At 47.3% G+C, this 22,500-nt stretch overlaps 1 protein-coding gene across 1 annotated transcript in view; it reads right to left on the bottom strand.

Annotated features, from left to right (window-relative positions):
* Positions 1-22,500, bottom strand: part of LOC121712001 (mannosyl-oligosaccharide 1,2-alpha-mannosidase IA-like) — a 128,854-nt gene that overhangs the window by 8,783 nt on the left and 97,571 nt on the right. Inside the window, exons 8-11 of the mRNA XM_042095903.1 lie at positions 22,412-22,482; positions 6,489-6,612; positions 5,653-5,749; positions 1,324-1,439 (exon numbers count right to left, since the gene is read on the bottom strand). Of these exons, the coding sequence (XP_041951837.1) occupies positions 1,324-1,439; positions 5,653-5,749; positions 6,489-6,612; positions 22,412-22,482 (408 nt within the window). The remainder of the gene's footprint in view (positions 1-1,323; positions 1,440-5,652; positions 5,750-6,488; positions 6,613-22,411; positions 22,483-22,500) is intronic.

The following is a 22,500-nucleotide window of genomic DNA, read 5'->3' as shown; positions in this document are numbered from 1 at the left end:
AAAAAATAATAAAAGAAAAAACAGTGTAATGTTCTATACTGATTATTATCATTACTATTATTATGACAGTAAGTACAGAGGGCTGATTGTGACTGTGGCTTCTTAATTGCACAACACATGATGTGATGAATTAGCAAAACCCTTGTTAAATTTAAGGAATATAGAATAAGAAAAATAGAATGACAATCACAATTTGGGTTTTTTCTTTTTTAAAGATTTGTTTTTTGGCAGGGAGGAAACTGAATAATTAGAAACTATTATGAATGATATTTAGTTAGAGGAAACACATTGAAACACACACACACACACACACACACACACACACACACGCACGCACACAAACACGCTCTGTGCGATGAAGAATGTTAATGTAATTTCCTCCAGGCCGATGACACACAGCTTTCACTGGGTTATTAGATAAGAGAAGACGACTAGCGGCCATGCTGAGCACCAGCAGATGCACAAGTACATAAGTGTGTGTGAGTGTGTGTGTACACTTATGTCTCATGTGACTTCAATAAAATCGTGTGTGTGTGTGTGTGTGTGTGTGTGTGGGTGTGTGTGTGGGTGTGTGTGTGTGTCCTGTTTAAAACCTTCTTGGGCTCAAGTTTCAGTCACAGTGCTGGTTCCTGATAAGCCCACTCCCGTTAGCCAACACACACACACACACACACACACACACACACACACACACACACACACACACACACACACACACGGTTCCTCAGGGCCTGCCGGTGCTGCCTGTGTGTATGTTAACTCCTCACAGATCTCTGGCCATGTTCTGAAGGCATGCTGGATGTTTACTTTGTGTCTGGCTGCGCTAGAATGTTCTGGAAAAGCCGGCCGAGGCTGTGGGGGGGGGGGGGGGGGGGGGGGTTATTCTATAGGCCATGGGGGACAGCTGTTCAAAGCTGCCATGTCGCAGACTAAGAGGGTAGTGCAACTATGTGGAACACTGATAAACATCACACACACACAGGCGCACACACACATACGTACAGTATGCACAAACACATGCACACACACACACAACTGGTGGGAGAAGTACTGAAAGAGGTTATAGCAGTGGGCTGGTGTGTGGTGCCTGTGGTGTATGTGTGTGTGTGTGTGTGTGTGTGTGTGTGTGTGTGTTCATCTTTTCATGTGTATGTATGCGTCTCTCAGCATCTGCCTTTGAGCAGGAAAGTGCCGGTGCTTGAAAACTGTATCCTGCAGGAGTATCCTGCATTTCAACCTGAGTAGGCTTGAGATCTGGTGCCTAGGAGGGTCAGGATGCTGGCAGGTAAAGCTTGTGTGTGTGTGTGTGTGTGTATGTATTACCTGGAGAGCATCGTAGTAGAGTTTCTTCCCCTCCTCGTCCGATTTGTCAGACATGATCCAGGCCTTTAGTAGATACTCATAGAAGCTGTCTCCCAGTCCACCCACCGATACATGATCTGTAACACACACACAGAAAATAAAATGTTAGTCATGTTGCCATAGTAACCCTGAACTGGGATAGTGTGTGATTGTGTGTGTGTGTGACTGAGTGACAGATGCTATAATCTCTCTCTGTCTGTGTTGGGGATGTTAAATGTCAGCTCCCTGAATGCACATCCATGCAAACTAATCGGTGACAAAACGTATGCGCGCGCACATACAAACACACACACACACACACACCCTACACATGTGTGATTGTGAGTAGTTTATTCTTTACTCTTCTTTTCACTTTCATTCTATTTGTCCTACTTCCCTTGTTTATATTCACTCATTCATTCTCTCTCCCTCCATTTCTCTCCCTCTCTCTCCCTCCATTTTTCTCTCCCTCTCTCCCCCTGTTTCTCTCTCTCTCCATCTCTCCCTCTCTCTCCCTCCATTTCTCTCTCCCTCCATCCCTCCCTCACTCTCCCTCCATTTCTCCCTCTCTCTCCCTCCATTTTTCTCTCCCTCCATCTCTCCCTCTCTCTCCCTCCATTTTTCTCTTCCTCAATCTCTCCCTCTCTCCCTCCATTTCTCTCTCCCTCCATCTCTCCCTCACTCTCCCTCCATTTTTCTCTCCCTCCATCTCTCCCTCTCTCTCCCTCCATTTTTCTCTTCCTCAATCTCTCCCTCTCTCCCTCCATTTCTCTCTCCCTCCATCTCTCCCTCTCTCTCCCTCCATTTCTCTCTCCCTCCGTTTCTCTCTCCCTCCATCTCCCTCCATTTTTCTCTTCCTCCATCTCTCCCTCTCTCCCTCCATCTCTCCCTCTCTCCCCCTCCGTTTCTCTCTCCCTCCATCTCCCTCCATTTTTCTCTTCCTCAGTCTCTCCCTCTCTCCCTCCATCTCTCCCTCTCTCCCCCTCCATTTCTCTCTCCCTCCGTTTCTCTCTCCCTCCATCTCTCCCTCTCTCCCCCTGGTGTCCAATGAGCTCAGTGTGAGGGATGAGTGTGAGGTGTCTGTTGTGTTTGCAGTCACACTGATGCCGGCGCTCCCTCATCCATATTTACTCCTCATTAGCGGCCGGCGCTCGTTTGGACTGATAGAGATTAGCCGTCAGCCGCAATTACTAGGACAGCGCTAGCCGGCATGCCCAGCGCAGCCGCCACCGCTGCCGTAGCTGCCTAACCAGAACCTGAAGAGAGATGGGGAGCATGCATCTTCCTCCTGTCACATAGCACAGTGCCACCTAAAGGTAGGAGGTCATACTGTAGCGTTTAGATTGTGAGCTTAATTGCAATCAGTAAGGCAGACGTACACACAATAGCAATTTGTACCAGCCGGCCTGCTAGTTAAGGAAATATATGAAATGGTTCAACATGGAATCATGGAATTCGCTTTAAGGTCATAGCAGTGGGGCTTGATGTAAAAACAATCATGGACTTTTCCTTTAAGGTCACAGCCATGGGGTTTAGTGTAAAGGCAATCATGGACTTTGCCTTTAAGGTCATAGCAGTGGGGTTTAGTGCAAAGGCAATTATGGACTTTTCTTTTAAGGTCATAGCAGTGGGGCTTGGTGTAAATGGACTTTGCCTTTAAGGTTTGGTGTAAAGGCATCCCTGCTGGAGGCTGAGAGGCTAATTGCCCTGCTGCTGGAGGATTAGAGGCTAACTGCCCTGCTGCAGGAGGATGAGAGGCTTAACTACCCTGCTGCAGGAGGTTGAGAGGCTAACTGCCCTGCTGCTGGGGCTGATGGGCTTATCAGTGGGAAGGACAGGTAACACATCCCCTACCCACCGTCTAACACCCACATCCCCATGGTGCCCTGTTAGGGGGTGGCTGGGCTGGACAGTGTGTGTTTATGTGTGTGTGTGTGTGTGTTTATGTGTGTGTGTGAGTGTGAGTGAGAGAGAGATAGTCTAGAGACGGCGCAAGACAGATAGTTCTCAGTGGAGCACTAGTGGTAAAGAGGCCGTCAGGCGTAACAATGATGGCAGAAAGAAGGTCTGTGTGTGTGTGTGTGTGTGTGTGTTGGGGGGACGCTCTCTGCCTTGTCCTCCTGATTCCAGTATAAATGTGATGGCCATATCGAGATGGGATATGGATGGGACAGGAGGCATATCTGAAGGACAAGAAGGCTATTTATACCAGAGTCCCTTTAATGAGCAACAACACAAGGGCCACACAGAACACAACCAGCAGGGAGAGAGAGAGAGAGAGAGAGATAGAGAGAGAGGATGGATGAAGGAAAAGAGAGAAAGAGATAAAGATGAGTGAGAGTGAGAGGGAGAGAGAGAAGAGGAACAGAAAGAGCGGGAGAGAGATAGAGAGAAAGAACGAGAGATGAGAGAAAGAGAAGTGAAGCCTGACCGCATCTATACGAAGAGGCCGATGGCTGGCAGCGATCCCCTCTGAAGTCATGGAGTAAAATGGAAGCAAGGCCTGACATGTGTCTCACCCTATATATATATATGAGTGAAGGAGGAGTGTGTGTATTTATGCGTGTGTGTGTGTGTGTGAGACCGATGTCTATTTCCACGAGGCGTCCGGTCTGTGCCATCATCCTCGGCCCCCTGAGGCGAGCCTGTCATGCCACATCATCCTTGATTAGTTCCCCCGGATTCAAAAATAGAGCCGCCACCGCCGCCGCTGCGGTCCTCATGCCAAGCGGCCTGATGCAACCACTTTTATGCGCTTGCAGATTGCTTGAGCAACTAACACCACTGTTTGATGTGGTCTCTTGGTGGGTCTCTCGCAAGTCTAGACTGTTGTCCTGGTGCTGTGATCTCACTCTCGAATGTGTTAAAAGATCACAATCCACGGCTAGCCCCTGCCACCGCTTTGCAAAGTGGGTCAGCTTGGATGTCGCTGCTTTACATCCATGTGAAGTAAAATGGCGTTCAGGATATTAATATTCAGTAGGTGATATGGGATATACGCTCTGGTGTAGTTGCATGAGACAAAGGCCTGTCTATCTCTCTCTTTCTCCCTCTCACTCTTTTCTGTCTCCCTCACTCTCTCTTTCTTATCTTTTCTGTCTTCATCGCTCTCTCCCTCTCTTCTGTCTCCCTCACTTTCTCTCTCTCTCTCTCTCACACACATACAAGCACACTTCTGATGACTTTAAATAAAGGTGGTATGATATTGGAGAGGGACACAGGCATGACCCTCTCTGCTTCCTGTAGAGTTAGTGAGAGGCCAAGAATCCAAGCGAGACACGACAGAGATGATGGAGTGAAAGATTACAGAGATGGATGAGAGAACGCCGAGAGAGTGATATGCCAGAGAGAGATGAGAGCGAGCGAGCGAGGGATGATTGAGTGAGAGACTATAGAGAGAGATATCTGTTAGAGATGACAAGAGACCCGAACGAGAGAAGATGGTTCAGAGAGAGAGAGAGAGAGAGAGAGAGAGAGAGAGAGAGAGAGAGAGAGAGGCAGATGAAAGAAGCGATGGTAGAGTGAGTGATGACAGAGTGAAATACGGCAGAGGGGGAGATATGGAGGCAGTGAGGGAGCGGTGGAGAAAACACAGATGGGGAAAACAGAGACGAGGTAAAAACAGTGTTAAGTTCAGTCTCAGGGAGGGGATAAGGTCAGAGGAAAAAAACACATTACTGACAAAGTGGATATGGGGCGAATATCCGTCAGTGGATATGGGGTGAATATGTCAGTGGGTATGGGGCGAATATCCGTCAGTGGATATGGGGTGGATATGTCAGTGGATATGGGGTGAATATGTCAGTGGGTATGGGGCGGATATGTCAGTGGGTATGGGGCGGATATGTCAGTGGGTATGGGGCGGATATGTCAGTGGGTATGGGGCGGATATGTCAGTGAGTATGGGGCGGATATGTCAGTGGGTATGGGGCGGATATGTCAGTGGGTATGGGGCCTAGCACATGTGAAGAGAAACATGAACAGAACCTGCTCATTACAGAGAAACGGAGAGAGGGAGCAGGAGATAAAGAAAGATGGGCCGGGGAAGAGGAAGTGAATGAGGAGGAAGTGAATGAGGAGGAAGTGAAGTATAAGTCATTCTAAACATTCTCAGGTGAACTACAGTAGATTGGGGCAGTGCAGCAGTACCTGAATTTGTTCAACAGCAGAAGAGGGGACATTATGACTGCACAGTGTGTGTCTCATGTGTGTTCAGCTACCTATAGCACATGCAAAAGAGTGAAATACTGTACAATGATTTATTGTGTGTGTGTGTGTGTGTGTGTGTGTGTGTGTTAGCATGCTACTTACGTTGACCCCACTGGCCGCTGTTGGGATTCAGGTAGTTGGGGTACAGCCCTCCTGAGGGCTTATCCAGCCGGTTGAGAACTTTCCGGATGTTCATGACCTGCAGAGAGCAACACTATGATGGTCAGAGCTACTCGCAACCTCTATACTGAGTACAGCACAGAGTACAGCTGTCAAATCTCAGGCCTAAAAACTCATTATAACAATAATGATAATACATTTTATTTGTAACACACTTTACATTCACAAAGAATCTCAGTGCTACAGGTTTTTTTAAAAAAAAAATGCCATTAAAAATAAGTATACAATTCTACATGAAACAGAAAACCCTCAACAGAAAATGCTCTACTGCCAAGAGAGAGAAGAAGAGATCAAAACACTACATACATCTGGTCTCTTTCAACACGTCCATATAATACACTTTCAACCAGCATGAACTGCAGCCCAGTCGACCGTAGACATGTTGTGCTGTCTGTGCTGTCCCTGCATGCTGTACGGGATGTGCAGGGACTGTATGACTGTGCTAAAGGGTAGCTGCTGGCAATGCTGTGCAACATTTTATTTTACTGCTATTTCTAGTGTGTTCTTTAGTGTTCTAGAGTGTTCTTCAGGGTGGGAGTGTCAGAACTACAATAACAGCTCTTTAAAATGAAGTGAAAGTGACAGCCAAGGTGCATCCTAAGAGCCCTGCTTCAGACTGCTCCAAACCTTCCATTTTCATTCATTTATAGGAGTCAGACAGAGGTTCTGCCTGTGTGTGTGTCTGTGTGTGTTGTCTTGTGTAGACCAGGCCAGGTGTGCTGTCAGGTGTGTGTGTTTGACAGGTGCCCTCTGCTCACCTTCTCGGCGAAGGCGGGGTTTCCAGACAGTTTGCTGAGGTGCATGAACTCCAGGTGCAGCGTGCCGTACTCCGCCAGGATGCTGCTGCCGCCAGACGCCCACGGCCAGTTACGCCCGATACCACTGCACATACAACACACGCACATACACACACACACACAGAGAAAAAGAGTCAGCTTATCAGCTTATTATCAAACTCACAGGTAAATATTAAGTAATGTATAAGCTAATGCCTTTTCCTTATCTAACTTTCACAAATAACACCTTCCATGCCCTGCCCATGCAACCTATCACTGTTGATGCCATTCCAATAACTAATGTAAATGTAATTAAAATGTAAACCATGTCACTCAGGGCCTGCCCTAGATCACGCTGGCATTACATAAAATAAACCAACTCCAAGTCTATACAAAAGGAAAGCATTAGATAGACTATCTATGGTGGGAAGAGCTACCTCCATTCACACATGGTTATAGCCCCCACTGTCAAGACTATTGTTCTGCGCCATGACATTTTCAATGCCAAGCCTCTCCCTTGCTGGAGGGAGGACACAGCAGTGCGTGTGTGTGTGTGTGTGTGTGTGTGTGTGGTGTGTGTGTGTGTGTGTCTGTGTGTGTGTCTGTGTGTGTGTCTGTGTGTGTGTCTGTGTGTGTGTGTTTGGTGTGTGTGTGTGTGTGTGTGTGTGTGTGTGTGTGTGTGTTTGGTGTTTGGTGTGTGTGTGTGTGTGTTTGGTGTTTGGTGTGTGTGTGTGTGTGTGTGTGTGTGTGTGTTTGGTGTGTGTGTGTGTGTGTGTCCATCAGGGCGAAGCGTGGGAACACATGGGCCTCTAAGGGAACTGTGATTACACAAGGGCTAAATCAGGACTAATTAGCTGTCAACTCATAATCTACTACACACAGCTTGCTGCTCTCCATGTCTCAATGAACACACACACACACACACACACACACACACAGCATCCATGTTTCAATAAACGCACACACACACACACACGCACTGCACTCTATGTTTCAATAAACACACACACACACACATACAGACACACCAATATGTAAACAACCGCAGTGCTGTACAACCTAATTTCAACACAGAGTGTGATGATCCATTGTGCGCCCTGGATTGCAGTCTAATAACCTTAACACACACCTTAACAATAACCATAACACACACCTGCTCATAACATACACACACGCACACACACACACACATAACACACATGAGTGCCCATTCACAACCAACACAGATGGAGCCAGTGGGGGAAGGCTTTCTCCATACAGGTTATTCAGACAGCAGTTGTGACAGCAGACAACACACGTGCTGTTGCTGCTGTGAGTTTGTGTGTGCATGTGTGTGTGTGCGACTGTGCGTGTGTGTTTGAGAGAGAAGGCTTTTATAAACACACATATTGTTTTATAATTCTGTTATTTTATGTTCTGATGTTTTCAAAACCTATTGTTAACCTGACTCCGCCAGATGGATTGCTTCGCATTTGCTCGGCATATCCATCTGAACTTTCCGTTGGAGAACTTTTGGGAAGGGGCGAAAATACTGATTAGCTGATTGGATAAACCATCTGTCTATCACCACCTATGTTGGTGATAGACGGGCCAAATCAACCAATCAGATCGATGAAGCGTATGGCGTACTAACAGAGCGTCGACGAAAATACAACCACAAGCCCGCCTCAAAACCAATGCTGATTGGCCGTTCGCTTGGCTCCAAATTTTCTCCATTGCAAGAAGCCAGACTGGAAAAATGAAGCTTGCGAGATCCGGATGGTCACACTAATATATTGCATGATTTGGCAGCACTTTCTTTCTAAAAGGTCATGTCAATAAAGCTTTTTGAATTGGAATCTGAGAGAGAGAGAGAGATACAGAAAGAGAGAGCAAGAGTGACTGAAAGAAAGAGAAAGAGAAAGTTTAGTGTGTGTGTACTAGTGTTGTCACGATACCAAAATTAATGTTTCGATACCGATACCAAGTCAAGAATTGCAATTTCGATACTTCTTCGATACTTTTTAAAAAATGTATTTGATTTGGGGGCCCCACCACCTTGACATCATCATCAGTAATATTGAATACTTTAGTGTGATCATTCACACCAGTGGCCATCCCAGATTCTGCTTGACTCTCTCCACACAAACACACATGGAAAATGATAGCTTGTGTCATATTTCATATATTCTGCATAATTACTAGTAAATATATTTAGCAATTTGAAAACTATTCTAAAACTATTTTAAACTATTACACTTAGGCATATCTTTAATGTGGTGTGTAGGTCTAATTGAGTGCACATTGGTGATGTGTAGGTGTAATTGAGTGCCTGTCACTTAAAGAGATACGTGAGAGTAATTGACCTTGTCTCACGGTTTTAGTCTAGTGAATAAAAGTTGCACATAGCGCATAAGGATATGTGGATGCGATTAATTATGTTTTGTATGTCATTAGATAAAATAAATGTCCAAAAAATGTATAAAGTCGAAGAAAATCTTTCTGGGATCATAAAACTGATAAGCTGATGCAATGTTCATTAATGATTTTAGAGCACCATTGTCAAACGTGACCTGAGCTAGCGGGATAGTTAGCAAGGATCTCTCTTCAGATGTAAAAGTTTGCCATGGTTGCTTAGCCTATTTCTAAATTACATTGAACCCAAATAGTAGGCCTAAATGACCAAAATCCCACAGCCTAGGTAGGTTAGCAACACAAACTTGAAAAATGCAAGTGAGCAAATCAACTTGATAATAGCCTATTATTATGTGTTACCATAGCATCACTTGAACTAGCAGCCATGTCTCGCTGTTTATAGCAAGACAGCTGCACTTACGTGTGTGTGAGGAGAAAAGACGCACAGCCATAGGTTAGGGGAGGAGGCGCTAGAAGCATGCCTTGTGCACACGCATGTTACTTCAAAAGAACACGGTCATTCTCAAAAGTATCGATACTAATAAAATTAGGCATCGTGACATTTTTAATTTCAGGGTATTGCGATACTTTTGTAGTGTCGGTGCACCGTGCACCACTAGTGTGTACAAGTGCAAATAAACCTGATTGCAGCTCCAATACAGATGCCATTACCATGGTGCCCACACCTGTCACCTCTAGTCAGTCCCCATGGCGAGGACCAATGGGAGCCCGCCTGCAGTGTGTAAACACTCATCGCCTGACTAAATAATGGCTTCTATCACAGAGTGCTCAAAAGGCTCTCTTTAAATCAAATCAGGACACAAGCTGGGTTCAATATGCACTTAGCCTGGGGAACAGAGGAGCAGAAAACCGCAAGATTCCCAGCGTGCCACCAAAAGACTGGATTTATTGACAGACATGCATTTAGTGCAGCTCATTTCTGTCTTGGCATTTTATCCCTAAGACAAATGATGGAAAAACCACAAAAGGCTAAAAATGCACAGCCTATTGTCCTTGGCATGAAGAAACTGGCATGAAGTTGTAGAGATGCTGAGACTCACTGGAGATGAGGACAGAGGCTACAGCCCAAGGGCCAGATGCAGAATCTGTCATTTTAACCCACTTGCTTTACGGACGATAGATGAGCATATATTTATAACACGTGTGTGTGTGTGCGCGTGTGTGTGTGTGTGTACATGCGTGTCTTTATAGAGCCAAACATGTTGCCCCCCATGTCATCATTCACCACACTGGAGCTCACTGCCTGAAGGAATGTCAATGCTTCTGCTAGTCCCGATTGCCTGAGCACACACACACACACACACAAATATGTATTCAGAGATCAGCTCTGGGGGAGAGGGACGAGGGAGGAGACACACACACACACACACACACACACACACACACACACACACACACACACAGGATACGATACGATACGCCAACATACGAGAAACGAGTGAAACAGAATAAGTGAGAGAAGAGAGGGCAAGTGTAGAGTGAATGGATGAGAAGGACAGAAACCCTCCTACTGGAGCGTGCTGGAGCATTAATCCAGCCCCCCTCTCTCTCTCATCCCCTCACCCCTCTCTGCTGTGCCAAAAGAATTTGGGTTTCATTACACAGCTGATTAGATCAATTAAATCAGGCTCCTCAAATAACTTCCCAAACAAAATGGAGAGTGTGTGTGTGTGTGTGTGTGTGTGTGTGTGTGTGTGTGTGTGTGTGTGTGTGTGTGTGTGTGCTAGCAAAAGCATTGACATTGCAACATCAACAGCGGACACCTCAACATAGAACAAGTGCTTCACACAGGTCTCTCTTTCACTCTCTGACACACACACACTAATATGAGCCAGACTGAACTCCAGTTGAGTGGCTAAAATGACCATTCTCTCTTCCTCTTCCACTATGTCTCCATCACTCCATCTCCCTCTCCGTGTTAGTGGCAGGAAATGGCACAGATCTCCGTTCATCCGTAGCCGATCCGTCAAATCCCCTCGGCGAGATCGGCAGCTGAATGCCAGCTTCCTGACAAAGCCACCACCATACACACACACACGTACACAGACACACCCTGACACCCACACAAAATCTGTCTCAATAATTCTGTCTGTCTCTCTCACACACATCACACTTTCTGTCCATCTCAATCCTTCCCCTCTTCCCCACTCCCTTCCTTCTCTCCCACCCTCACACAAACACACACACACAAACACACACACACACACACTTCCTGTCATGAACAAGCCCCCTCATCACATGAGGGAAGGGGACAGCAGTGACCACAGACCCTTGACCCAGAACATGGGGCAGTTGGAGAAATGGGGGGAGCTCCTCAAAGCGCACATGCATACTTTTCTATCTGGGGGGCAGTAAAAAACCCACAAGCTCGATGACTTTGTCTCTGTGTGTGTGTGTGTGTGTGTGTGTGCGCCTGTGCCCCCACAGCCATTTAATCTCTCCTCTGCACTGTTGCTGGCCATTTGAGGGGATTCCTGCAGTTGCTTGTTTAAGGGCTTAGCCATCCCTCTGAGTGAGTGAGTGTGCGTGTGTGTGTGTGTGTGTGTGTGTGTGCACTGATGTGTACTTGTCTCTGCATGCGCTGATGTGTGCTTGTCCAGAGCGCAGCGTGAGACCAAGGTTACGGCCATCAAACATCCCACTCCCTGGAGGGGAGCCCTCAGAGTCCTCAGCGGACTGCCAGCCCCCTATTAAAGCAAACGCTGTCCAGGCGCCTCTGAGTGTGTGTGTGTGTGTGTGTGTGTGTGTGTGTGTACCAGCCCCCTATTAAAGCCAATGATGTCCAGGGGCAGGTGTCCACCCTCTCTGACCCCACCTTCACACCATCTTTCCTCCACTCTCTCTCTCTCTTTCTCTCCATCCCTCCCTCAATCATCTCTCTCTCTCCTTCATCACTGCCCCCCAGGGTCATCCCTCGCTCACTGACCTGCTGCACTGCAGTAGGCAATAATTTGTCTGAGGGAGAGGGAGATTGAGAGGGAGAGAGAGAAAGGGAGAGAAAGAAAGAGAGAGAGAGAAAGGGAGTGAGAGAAGGCAAGGAGATGGAAGGGCGGGAGGGGAAAAAAGAGATGAAAGGAGAAACAGGGAAGAGGAAAGAAGAGCAGAGGAAGCGAGTGATGAAAGACAAAAGAGAGGAGGAGAGGAAAGAGGGAGTCGGAGTCCTTCTAACGAGCTGAAACTTGGGAGGGCTGCTTGTCCTGGGCACTTTAATGACCCGGCTAATTGGGGGGGTCGATCTGGGGCGGGACTGTGTTAATTAAAAGCACGTCCTACAGCAGCACCCCAGCCGGACGTAAAGTGCTGAGTCACCTGCAGGTTAAAGATGACTCGGGGAAAGCTCAGGCTGTAAATGGAGGCCGAGTGGACAGAGGAGGTTAAAGATGCCTCGGCTGGACGGAGGAGCGTTAAGAGGTTTTGTTGTGAGAGTGAGTGTACCATTTCATGCTTGGCATAGCACTGACAGGATGCTGTCAGCCAGTGAACTGGACAGAAGGGATATTTGATGCAAGTGTGAGTGTATGTGTGTGTATGTGAGAGATTGTGTGTGTGTAGTGTATGACAGTGAAAAAGAGAAGAGGGGAGTAATGTGTGTGTGTGTGTGTGTTTGTGTGGAAGGGGGTGGGAGTGCCTATTGTGTGACCGTGTGAAAGAGACAAGAGGGAGATTGGCCGTGTGTGTACTGTATGTGAGAGAGATTGTGTATGTGTGTGTGTGTGTGGGGTGTGTGTAGTGTGTGACAGTGAAATAGAGACGAGTAATGTAAGTGAGTGTGGAAGGGGGTGTCTACTGTGTGACAGTCAAAAAGACAAGAGGGAGATTGGCCATTAGCATCATTCTACTTTTAATTACCAGACCTCTCTAATGGAACGAGGCTTTAAGGGTTGAGGTGGAATGGCGCCTTAGAGTTACATATCTCTGATACCATCAAGTCTGTTCTCCTGTCTTCCCTGTTCTCCTCTCTCTATCTCTATCTATCTCTCTCTCTCTCTTCTGTCTCCCTCTTTCTCTCTCCTGATCTCTCTCCTCTCTCTCTCTAGCACACTTCTGGCATCTCTTTTCTTCACCGCAGTGCTCCATGCATGATCTGACTACATTAGGTTTATATTAAATTATTCTGTTCCCACAGCTACAGTACATGTTCTGATTCTGCAGTCCTCAACGCCAGTGTAACCATTTGTGCTCTCTGCAACGGGTGTCGCCATGGTGATTTACAGTGACAAAGGAAGTGTTTGCTGCTGTTGCCATGACACTGTGAGCAGTACCTGTTTTGACAGCAAAAATATCTTAGGCCTACATTAGTAGGTTAGCCTCGGGGGTTTTGAGAGGGTTTTATATCAACTAGTCATGAGAGATATTTAAATTGCAAAGTAAAACATCACACAAATGTAAATTGCTACAGAGTTCAAATGGGTCATAAATAAATATATATATATAAAAAAGTTAAAAGTGTAAAAAGTTAACGACTGCAGAAGAACATAATTTATTTAGTTAAAATAAACAGTGTTGTTTTTCTATGAAGTGATTATTTTGTAGTGAGCAAGATTCACAGCACTGAACACTTTACAGCCTTCACATCAAGAGATAACTAAAAAAAGTACTCATGCCAAGTTGCGCACACACACACACACACACACACACAACAGGGTGCTTGCTGGCCTGCTGAGGAACAGACATGGCAATATGCAGCACCACCATGGGAGATTCATGTTCTGTCTGCCTCCATCTCTGTCTTTCTCCTCTCTCTTCCCTCCATCTCTCCCCTACCTTGCCTTCTCTCCTTAATAGAGTAGAACAGACTAAATAGAATGTGCAGACCCACACTGCATGCACTGTTTGTTTTCTTTAAATCTTCAAACAAACAGGTTGATTTTTCCTTCATTTTGGTGTGCAGCTTTTCTATCGTCTATCTACCCCCCCCCTTTCTTTCTCTCTGCCTGTGGTGTGTGTAATTGAATTGGGGCAGGTGAAGTCGAGTTCAACTGATGGGAGGTAGGAGAGCCACTTTATCTGCTTTATGCTCCTCATGGAGACCAGAGGCCAGAGGGTGCAGGAGCAAGATAACACTGGAACCAGGCGTGTGTGTGTGTGTGTGTGTGTGTGTGTGTGTGTGTGTGTGTGTGTGTGTGTACTGTATGTGTATGTGTGTGTGTGTGTGTGTGTGTGTGTGTATTGGTCTGTGTGACATGTCCCTACTTGAAATATAAAAAGAGACCCCTATAATGTATTGATATGAGAAAGACAGAGAGAAAATAAAGAAAAACAGAGACAGAGAGGGAGAGAGGTAGCCAGTAGACTAGTAGCCATCTTCAGGTACACTCATAAAATAGTAAGACACACTCTAATAAGCATGTTGCAAACATGACGAGAACATTCCAGAACAGCCCCACAGCGTGACGCGCACACACACACACACACACACACACACACACACTGATGTCTAATGAGTCAGTGCAGAGGGTGCAGGTGCCTCAGGCTCTCAAAGTGGAGCACCAAATGAGGGACATCTGGATCTCTGCAAGGTCACTGCAGCAGCGGAGGCACACTGCCTCCCAATCTGAGCAGTTGTTCCAGGGACTTTATGGTCTGTAAAGTTAAGCGAGCCTCACCTCCGGAAAGGGTGTGTGGCCATCTCACACACACACACACACACACATACACGTGCGTACACACGCACACGCACACGCACACACACAGTTTCTCTCACTACTGGGAACTTTTGATTTGTGGCCTTACAAAGTTGTTTGTGTTTGGTGATATGCCGGTATGCTTATGGACAATTTGCTTTTCTCAGCTGTCAAAACTACCTTTTCAGGCAGGAAGCAATGTAGCACAGTTGGAGATGAGAAAAATGTATACCAAGCAATTTAGAGGTTACAGCAGACACAAGGGGGAGAAGGCATTCTTTCAATTGGCAGATAAAAGGTACAACACCACAGACTCAACAAAAGCTACAGAATACAGGCAGAGACATTTGTGCATGAAAAAAAAAGCAGCCGTGTCATTTTTCTTTGATTTCAGAGAAACATTTTGTCACTGCACTCTTTGAAGAAGGCTCGCTAATTAATCTCAGCCAACCCCCCCTGTCCCCCCACCCCCACCTCAGCCCCAACCCACCCAACAAAGCCCAAACTTTCTCATGCTGGAAAATCTAATTAAAATTGATCTCTCAATCCCCCACCCCCCCTCTCTCTCTCTTTTGGTGCACAGAGTCATTATCCTGCGAGTGCAATTCCTGCTTTTAAAGAACAAACATAAATACTTCCAATCACACCCAAACTAATAAGGGGGGGGATTATAATTAGAAGGACGAGAGCATTACTCCAGGCAGGGGAAGGGGCTGGGGGCAGGAGAGAGTAGCGGTGGCGCTGGGGCTGCTGATGGAGAGGGCTGGGGAGGTGTCATGAAGACGCACTGGAGACTCCTCTAGCTCCTCTGGGGGAGGAGAAGGGAGGCGGTCTGTCTCTGTGTGTGGACGGTTGATGTGTTTACGGATTCAGTCTGTGTGTGTGTGTGTGTGTGTGCGTGCCTGTAGGTGTTATTGAAATGCTACTGAGTGTGTGTGTGTGTGTGTGTGTGTGTGTGTGTGTCTTGGAGACTGGCTGTGAGTCTGTGATCAGTGTATGCATCTGATTAAATTGGATTGATAGTTGATATCAGTGTTTGTGTGACGTAAAAAGTTCTCCATGTGTGTGTTTGTTTATTTGTGTATGTATGTTCATCACTGTTTGTGTGTGTGTGTGTGTGTGTGTGTGTGTGTGTGTGTGTGTGTGTGTGTGTGTGTGTGTGTTTGTTTTTGTATGGATGTCCATGACTGTTTGTGTGTGTGTGTGTGTGTTTGTGTGCGTTGCACAGCTCATGTTACCTTCAATGGCACTGGATGTGGATCAGTTTTCTCTCTCTGTGTCTGTACAAAAGGAGCATATTTGCAAAGATTCTATAGTTAACTTTATCAACCGTCTCTGATATTTGTGTCTGTGTGGTTGTGATGCCCTGCTAGTTCGCATTAGAGTAAGCTTTGATGGTTGTAGTTGCTGATATCAATAAGCGGATCATGATTCGTCTGCTTGCTAGGATGTACGAGCTCTCATCTGATCTGAGAGACAGACGGAGAGTGTCATAGAAAGGAGTCTGGCAAAAGAAAAAGTGTGTGTGTGTGTGAGAGAGTGAGTGAGAGAGAGAGAGAGAGAGAGAGAGAGAGAGAGAGAGAGAGAGAGAGAGAGAGAGAGAGAGAGAGAGAGAGAGATGCTTCAGACTCCGAAAGCCCCCAGTAGGATTGTAGCTCCACATGCCTGTTCTATAACCCAATCTGGGTCAAGGTTCTGCCCACACCCCCACCCCCCCCTTCCCCATCTCCTCCTCACGGGGCCTTCTCTGAGATGGGGAGCATAATAAACCACTCCAAAGCAGAAGCAGAGGAGAGAGAAAAAGAGAATATCATTAAAATCGAGACGGCACACGTGTCCCTTGGTGGCCTCTTATTGTGGTCTGTCCGACTAGCTGACCCAGTGATTTCCCACAGTTCTTTTCTGGGCTGTCAAAGAGAACTTTTCACTTCCGTCTGTGATGGCTATCATGTGACATGAAGAAATGCAGCACATTCCTGTGTTTTGAAAGAACCATTAAGCGTTTGGTCAGTACGACAGGATGCATGGATGGATGGATGGATGGATGGATGGATGGATGGATGGATGGATTCACGCTTTCTTTCACTTTCCCCTTCCTTCTGATACAGCAGTCCTTTCAGAACCAGAAACTGGGTTAGCTGACAGTCTAGCCACTGATCAAGTTGCAGATCTCTTTCTGAAAGTTATTGAGGACAAGTAGAGGCCGCTGACGCGGAGGCTGTGATGTGTGTGTGGCCTAAGAGCCCCATAATGAGGCTATAGGTGCGTGGTGACCTCCCGTGCCCCTTCAGGTCCTGGGCAGGGCTGCGCCTGGTTAGACTAGTGAGATTATTGTGTGCACCTGTATTTGAATGTGGGGCTATAACAAGGGGCTTCTCTCTATCGTTCTCAAATTCAAAGAAGCTTTATTGACATGATGACAGAGTGCTTGTGTTGTCTAAGCATGTACACAAATGTACATGATCTCTCTCTCTCTCTCTCTCTCTCTCTCTCTCTCTCTCTCTCTCTCTCTCTCTCTCTTCTAACATACTGACACATTCATTGCATACACACAGTTATTATCACGTTATGTGAGTTAACACAATTTAACGCACCACTCAAGACAGAAGCACACACAAAGAACCACAATTCACCCCTTACAACCTAAAGTACAATGCTACAGTACAATGCTACACATTCACTCCCCTTTAAGGTTGACCTTGAAGCAAAATGTGGTAATAATTTGCCAGAACAGACTCACCGTCACACAATCTGATGGTGACAAAGTTTTCATACACCCCAGTGACCGTTTCAACACAGATGTAAAACTGCAGTTTCAATTCACACACAGCACCTGACACCCCTAGCATCTCAGTCTGTTGTGGGCCTCAAGTCTGCTGTACTGTTGCATAAATATCATTGTACTAGTGGAAAGAGGTGTGTGTGTGTGTGTGTGTGTGCAGTGTAAACTCCTGGCAGGTGTTTCTCTCCCCCCCCCCCCCCCCCCCCCCAGGCCTCTCTGTCTGAGGGGATCTGCGTTCTGTTCCAAATGTCTGAACCTGCGGTTCCTCTCGTACTGAGCAAGATTACCATTGCAACAACACATCATCAGTAGGGGAACTCTAACCTGTCTCACGACGGTCTAAACCCAGCTCACGTTCCCTATTAGTGGGTGAACAATCCAACGCTTGGTGAATTCTGCTTCACAATGATAGGAAGAGCCGACATCGAAGTTCTATTCTATGTTTGACTGCAGCCCAGATCCTGCCTGAGGGGACATGGAGCCTTTACTTTGCTTCTTTATGTTTTTAATGCAACCAACACTGGAGGCCATTACGGCTCCAACAACGCAACCAACACTCACTGGAGGCCATTACGGCTCCAAAAATGCCACCAACACTGGAGGCCATTATGGCTCCAACAAACGCCACCAACACTGGAGGCGAGAGAGAGAGAGAGAGAGAGAGAGAGAGAGAGAGAGAGAGAGAGAGAGAGAGAGAGAGAGAGAGAGAGAGAGAGAGAGGGGGGACATGGAGACTTGAAAAGCCACATAAATCTCACCTAACCTGACTCTCGCCAGATGAATTTCGTTCCGCTTAGCTCCGCCTAGCTTCACTCACATCCATCTGGGACCTCTTCCATTCTGCACCCGATTTTATGGTACAGCCAATCAGGACGCAGGGCGTGAGTTTCATAGATGTGACATAGCGTAGAAGCGACTGTGAGACTGTTATCAGAGTCACGGGTTGGTTTCGATGTGAGTGGTTGAAGTAGCACGTCAATAGATGACGGACAAGTGGCTTATTCAATCATATGCAAGCATTTTTTGATTAGGCCCAGCCTTCTGAAGCAACACTCCAATGGATTGGTCCCAGATGGATGAGTGGAGCTAGGCGGAACGAAATTCATCTGGCGAGATTTCACCATAATGCTGTTAGAAATGTGTATGGATAGCCTCATCTTATCTATCTGGTAAGAACATACCAAGTGTCCTTGCCTTCATGTGAAATCTTGAATGAAGAGTGCTGATATACTGTATATGTGACACCACGTTGCATACCATCCTCTGATGAGGCACTTATAGCAGCACGGTGGTGCAAGGGATTAAAGCCAAAAGAAAAAAGACCAAAGAAAACAGGACACAACCAGAGTTGTTTGGAAGGCACTGTGTGTGTGTGTGTTGACAGCGTTCTCTTGCTTTCTCCAGTTGACATTTCGGATGTACCTTTCTGTGCTCACGCATAAGATCACCGACTCTCACTTTCCAACAGAATAATGTGAATGACATAGGCATGCGGACCGTGACGACAAGTTTCAAAATAAAAGCGATAGTTAATTTATTTTCTACCGTATGCACCTAAAGAGATGCATATTTTCCCCCTTGGGATCTACAACGATAATATCACGACCTCTACTGAAACCAAGGAATATCCATGGTAGCGCCAGACTTTAATCCCTGGGTGGTAGTGTATGGGCTTTTAGAACACACTCAATCATACCTCACATCTTCATCACAACTGTTTACCATCAGCTGCTCATACATGTGAGGTTCTTTACACTGACCAAGACTGTGCTGTATGAGATTAATGAGTTGGTTGTTTGTTTGTTGTTGTTGGTTTTTGTTGTTGTATCTTGCTGATGCCAGGCAGAGGCTCTTGCCTGGCCACTCACCAGAGCTCTGTGGGTCAGCAGGGGTAGAGACGGACATGGGATGCCGTTGCCATGGGAGACGTCGGGGGTTCAGGGAGGGTATTGTGTGGCACCTGTACTTCAGGGGGTGGTGACAACTTTGTGCTACCTCAAATACATCTCAATCCCATAGGGGCCAAGGTGGAGTGTGTGTGTGTGTGTGTGTGTGTGTGTGTGTGTGTGTGTGTGTGTGTGGGTGTGTGTGTGTGTGGGTGTGTGTGTGTGATTAATCTTTCATGGTGCCAGCTTCCCTGGGGCTAGCCTAGCCATAACAACCCAAAATTTTCATCAATATCGAATGACTTCAGTGAGAGAGAGAGAGAGAGAGAGAGAGAGAGAGAGAGAGAGAGAGAGAGAAAAGATGGAGAGAAAGCAATGGAGAGAGAGAAAGAGAAAGAGAGAGAGATGGAATTCACATGAGTCCTGTGGTAAGAGAGGGAGGGGTTGCCCTGGAGACTAGAGGAAAGTTCAGCCTGAACAATCTCATTCATCACAGGAAATCACGATCTGATCTTAATAAAGCAGGAAATAAAAGCAATATGAACCAGACATGCGAAATCCCGCAGTACTTGCACTCCAAGGTCTCTGTATGGCTTTATGAAATACTGTCGGCCACCGCTGTTCATTTCATCAAAAGCAGCAGGAACAAGCCTAACAACGGCTGCCATTTACGCCCACCGCACCAACACACACAAACACATATACATAGACACATTAAAATTGCCTTTCAGGTTGTATTGCTGAAACACAAGTGTAATCCTGATTGAATCTCTGAACTGTTTGTTCTGTCTTTCCAGAATTAAAAGCACACACACACACACACACACACACACACACAGAGAAGAGCATCAGGAAATAAGGATGTGCTGCTGTTTACTGCTTGGGTCAAATTCTGTGCACGGAGCCAGCTGATTATAGCAGACAGGAGAATCAGGCCTGGGATCTCCTGAGGTGACTGTGAGAATGTGTGTGTGTGTGTGTGTTCCCTGTGTCAAGCTCAGCTGGCTTGTTCCATGTCAAGAGGGACAAAACAATCTCCTGGCCCAATCATGTCCTCCATCAGTTCTGAGCGTCCCTGGAGAGCTCCAGCTCCCCCTGCCTGTCCCCTGCTCACCTGATTTTTTTTTTTACCAATGATTTTAATCACCTCAGTTATCAATCAAGGCAAAGAGGAAAAATAAATGTCAACAAAACCATGAAAAACACATTTTTCGTTCTATCTATTGTGTCTTGACATTGAGCCAGGGAGTGTGTGTGTGTGTGTGTATGTGTATACGACTGACCTCTTTGTGTCCAGCAGGCCCCTGTGTATGTGGGTGTCTGTGTGTGTCTAGTTTCAGTGTATGTATGTGTGTGTGTGTGTGTGTGCAAGACTGTCCTCTTTATGTATTTGTGTGTGTGCGACTGCCAGCAGCTGCCAGTCTGCAAGCAGCCAGACCAATGGATACCTTGTCTTAGCTGAATTACTGAAGCTAAGCAGGTGTGGGCCTGGTTAGTACTTGGATGGGCTGCTGGAAGTGGTGTTGGTGGGTGGCCAGTAGGTGGCACTCTTCCCTCTGGCCAAAAAAGATCGATCCCAATGCCCCAGTGCCGTGACAGGGACACTGCACTGTAGGAGATGCTGTCCTTCGGATGAGACGTTAAACCGAGGTCCTGACTCACTGTGGTCATTGAAAATCCCATGGAACTTATCGCAAAGAGTAGGGGGTTCCCCGGTGTCCTGGCTAAATTCCCAACCTGGCTCATTCAATCTGATCCCCTAATCATCCCCCACCTGTAATTGGCTCATTCACTCCCTCACTCTCCACCTCAAGCTGGTGTGTGGTGAGCGTTCTGGCGCATAATGGCTGCCGTGCATCACCCAGGTGGGTGCTACACATTGGTGGTGGTTACTAGTGAGGTCCCCCCATCCATGTGACGCGCTTTGAGTCTCAACAAAAAAAGCGCTATATAAATGTAATGTGGTGTTGTTGTTGTTGACTGACCTCTTCATGTTGAGCAGGGCCAGGGGATGCCTGTGGGGGTCTTGTGTGTGTGTGTGTGTGTGTGTGCATGTGCGTGTGTGTGCGTGTGTGTGCGCGTGCGTGCGTGCATGTGCGTGTGTGTGTGTGTGTGTGTGTGTGTGTGTGCATGTGCGTGTGTGTGTGTGTGTGTGTGTGTGTGCGTGTGTGTGTGTGCGTGTGCGTGCGAGTGTGCATGTGCGTGTGTGTGCGTGTGTGTGCGCGTGCGTGCGTGCATGTGCGTGTGTGTGCGTGTGTGTGTGCATGTGCGTGTGTGTGTGTGTGTGTGTGTGCGTGCGTGCGTGCATGTGCGTGTGTGTGTGTGTGTGACTGACCTCTTCATGTTGAGCAGGGCCCAGGGGATGCCTGTGGGGGTCTTGTGTGTGTGTGTGTGTGTGTGTGTGTGTGCATGTGCGTGTGTGTGTGTGTGTGACTGACCTCTTCATGTTGAGCAGGGCCCAGGGGATGCCTGTGGGGGTCTTGTGTGTGTGTGTGTGTGTGACTGACCTCTTCATGTTGAGCAGGGCCCAGGGGATGCCTGTGGGGGTCTTGTGTGTGTGTGTGTGTGTGACTGACCTCTTCATGTTGAGCAGGGCCCAGGGATGCCTGTGGGGGTCTTGTGTGTGTGTGTGTGTGTGACCTGACCTCTTCATGTTGAGCAGGGCCCAGGGGATGCCTGTGGGGGTCTTGTGTGTGTGTGTGTGTGTGACTGACCTCTTCATGTTGAGCAGGGCCCAGGGGATGCCTGTGGGGGTCTTGTGTGTGTGTGTGTGTGTGACTGACCTCTTCATGTTGAGCAGGGCCCAGGGGATGCCTGTGTGTGTGTGTGTGTGACTGACCTCTTCATGTTGAGCAGGGCCCAGGGGATGCCTGTGTGTGTGTGTGTGTGACTGACCTCTTCATGTTGAGCAGGGCCCAGGGGATGCCTGTGTGTGCGTGTGTGTGTGTGTGTGTGACTGACCTCTTCATGTTGAGCAGGGCCCAGGGGATGCCTGTGGGGGTCTTGTGTGTGTGTGTGTGTGTGACTGACCTCTTCATGTTGAGCAGGGCCCAGGGGATGCCTGTGGGGGTGTGTGTGTGTGTGACTGACCTCTTCATGTTGAGCAGGGCCCAGGGGATGCCTGTGTGTGTGTGTGTGACTGACCTCTTCATGTTGAGCAGGGCCCAGGGGATGCCTGTGTGTGTGTGTGTGACTGACCTCTTCATGTTGAGCAGGGCCCAGGGGATGCCTGTGGGGGTCTTGTGTGTGTGTGTGTGTGTGACTGACCTCTTCATGTTGAGCAGGGC

Source organism: Alosa sapidissima, chromosome 6, assembly GCF_018492685.1.
Source record: "Alosa sapidissima isolate fAloSap1 chromosome 6, fAloSap1.pri, whole genome shotgun sequence".
In the NCBI taxonomy this organism is placed as follows: Eukaryota; Metazoa; Chordata; class Actinopteri; order Clupeiformes; family Clupeidae; genus Alosa; species Alosa sapidissima.
Note: the sequence above shows the minus strand (reverse complement) of the source record. Positions and strands in the feature narration are given on the sequence as shown.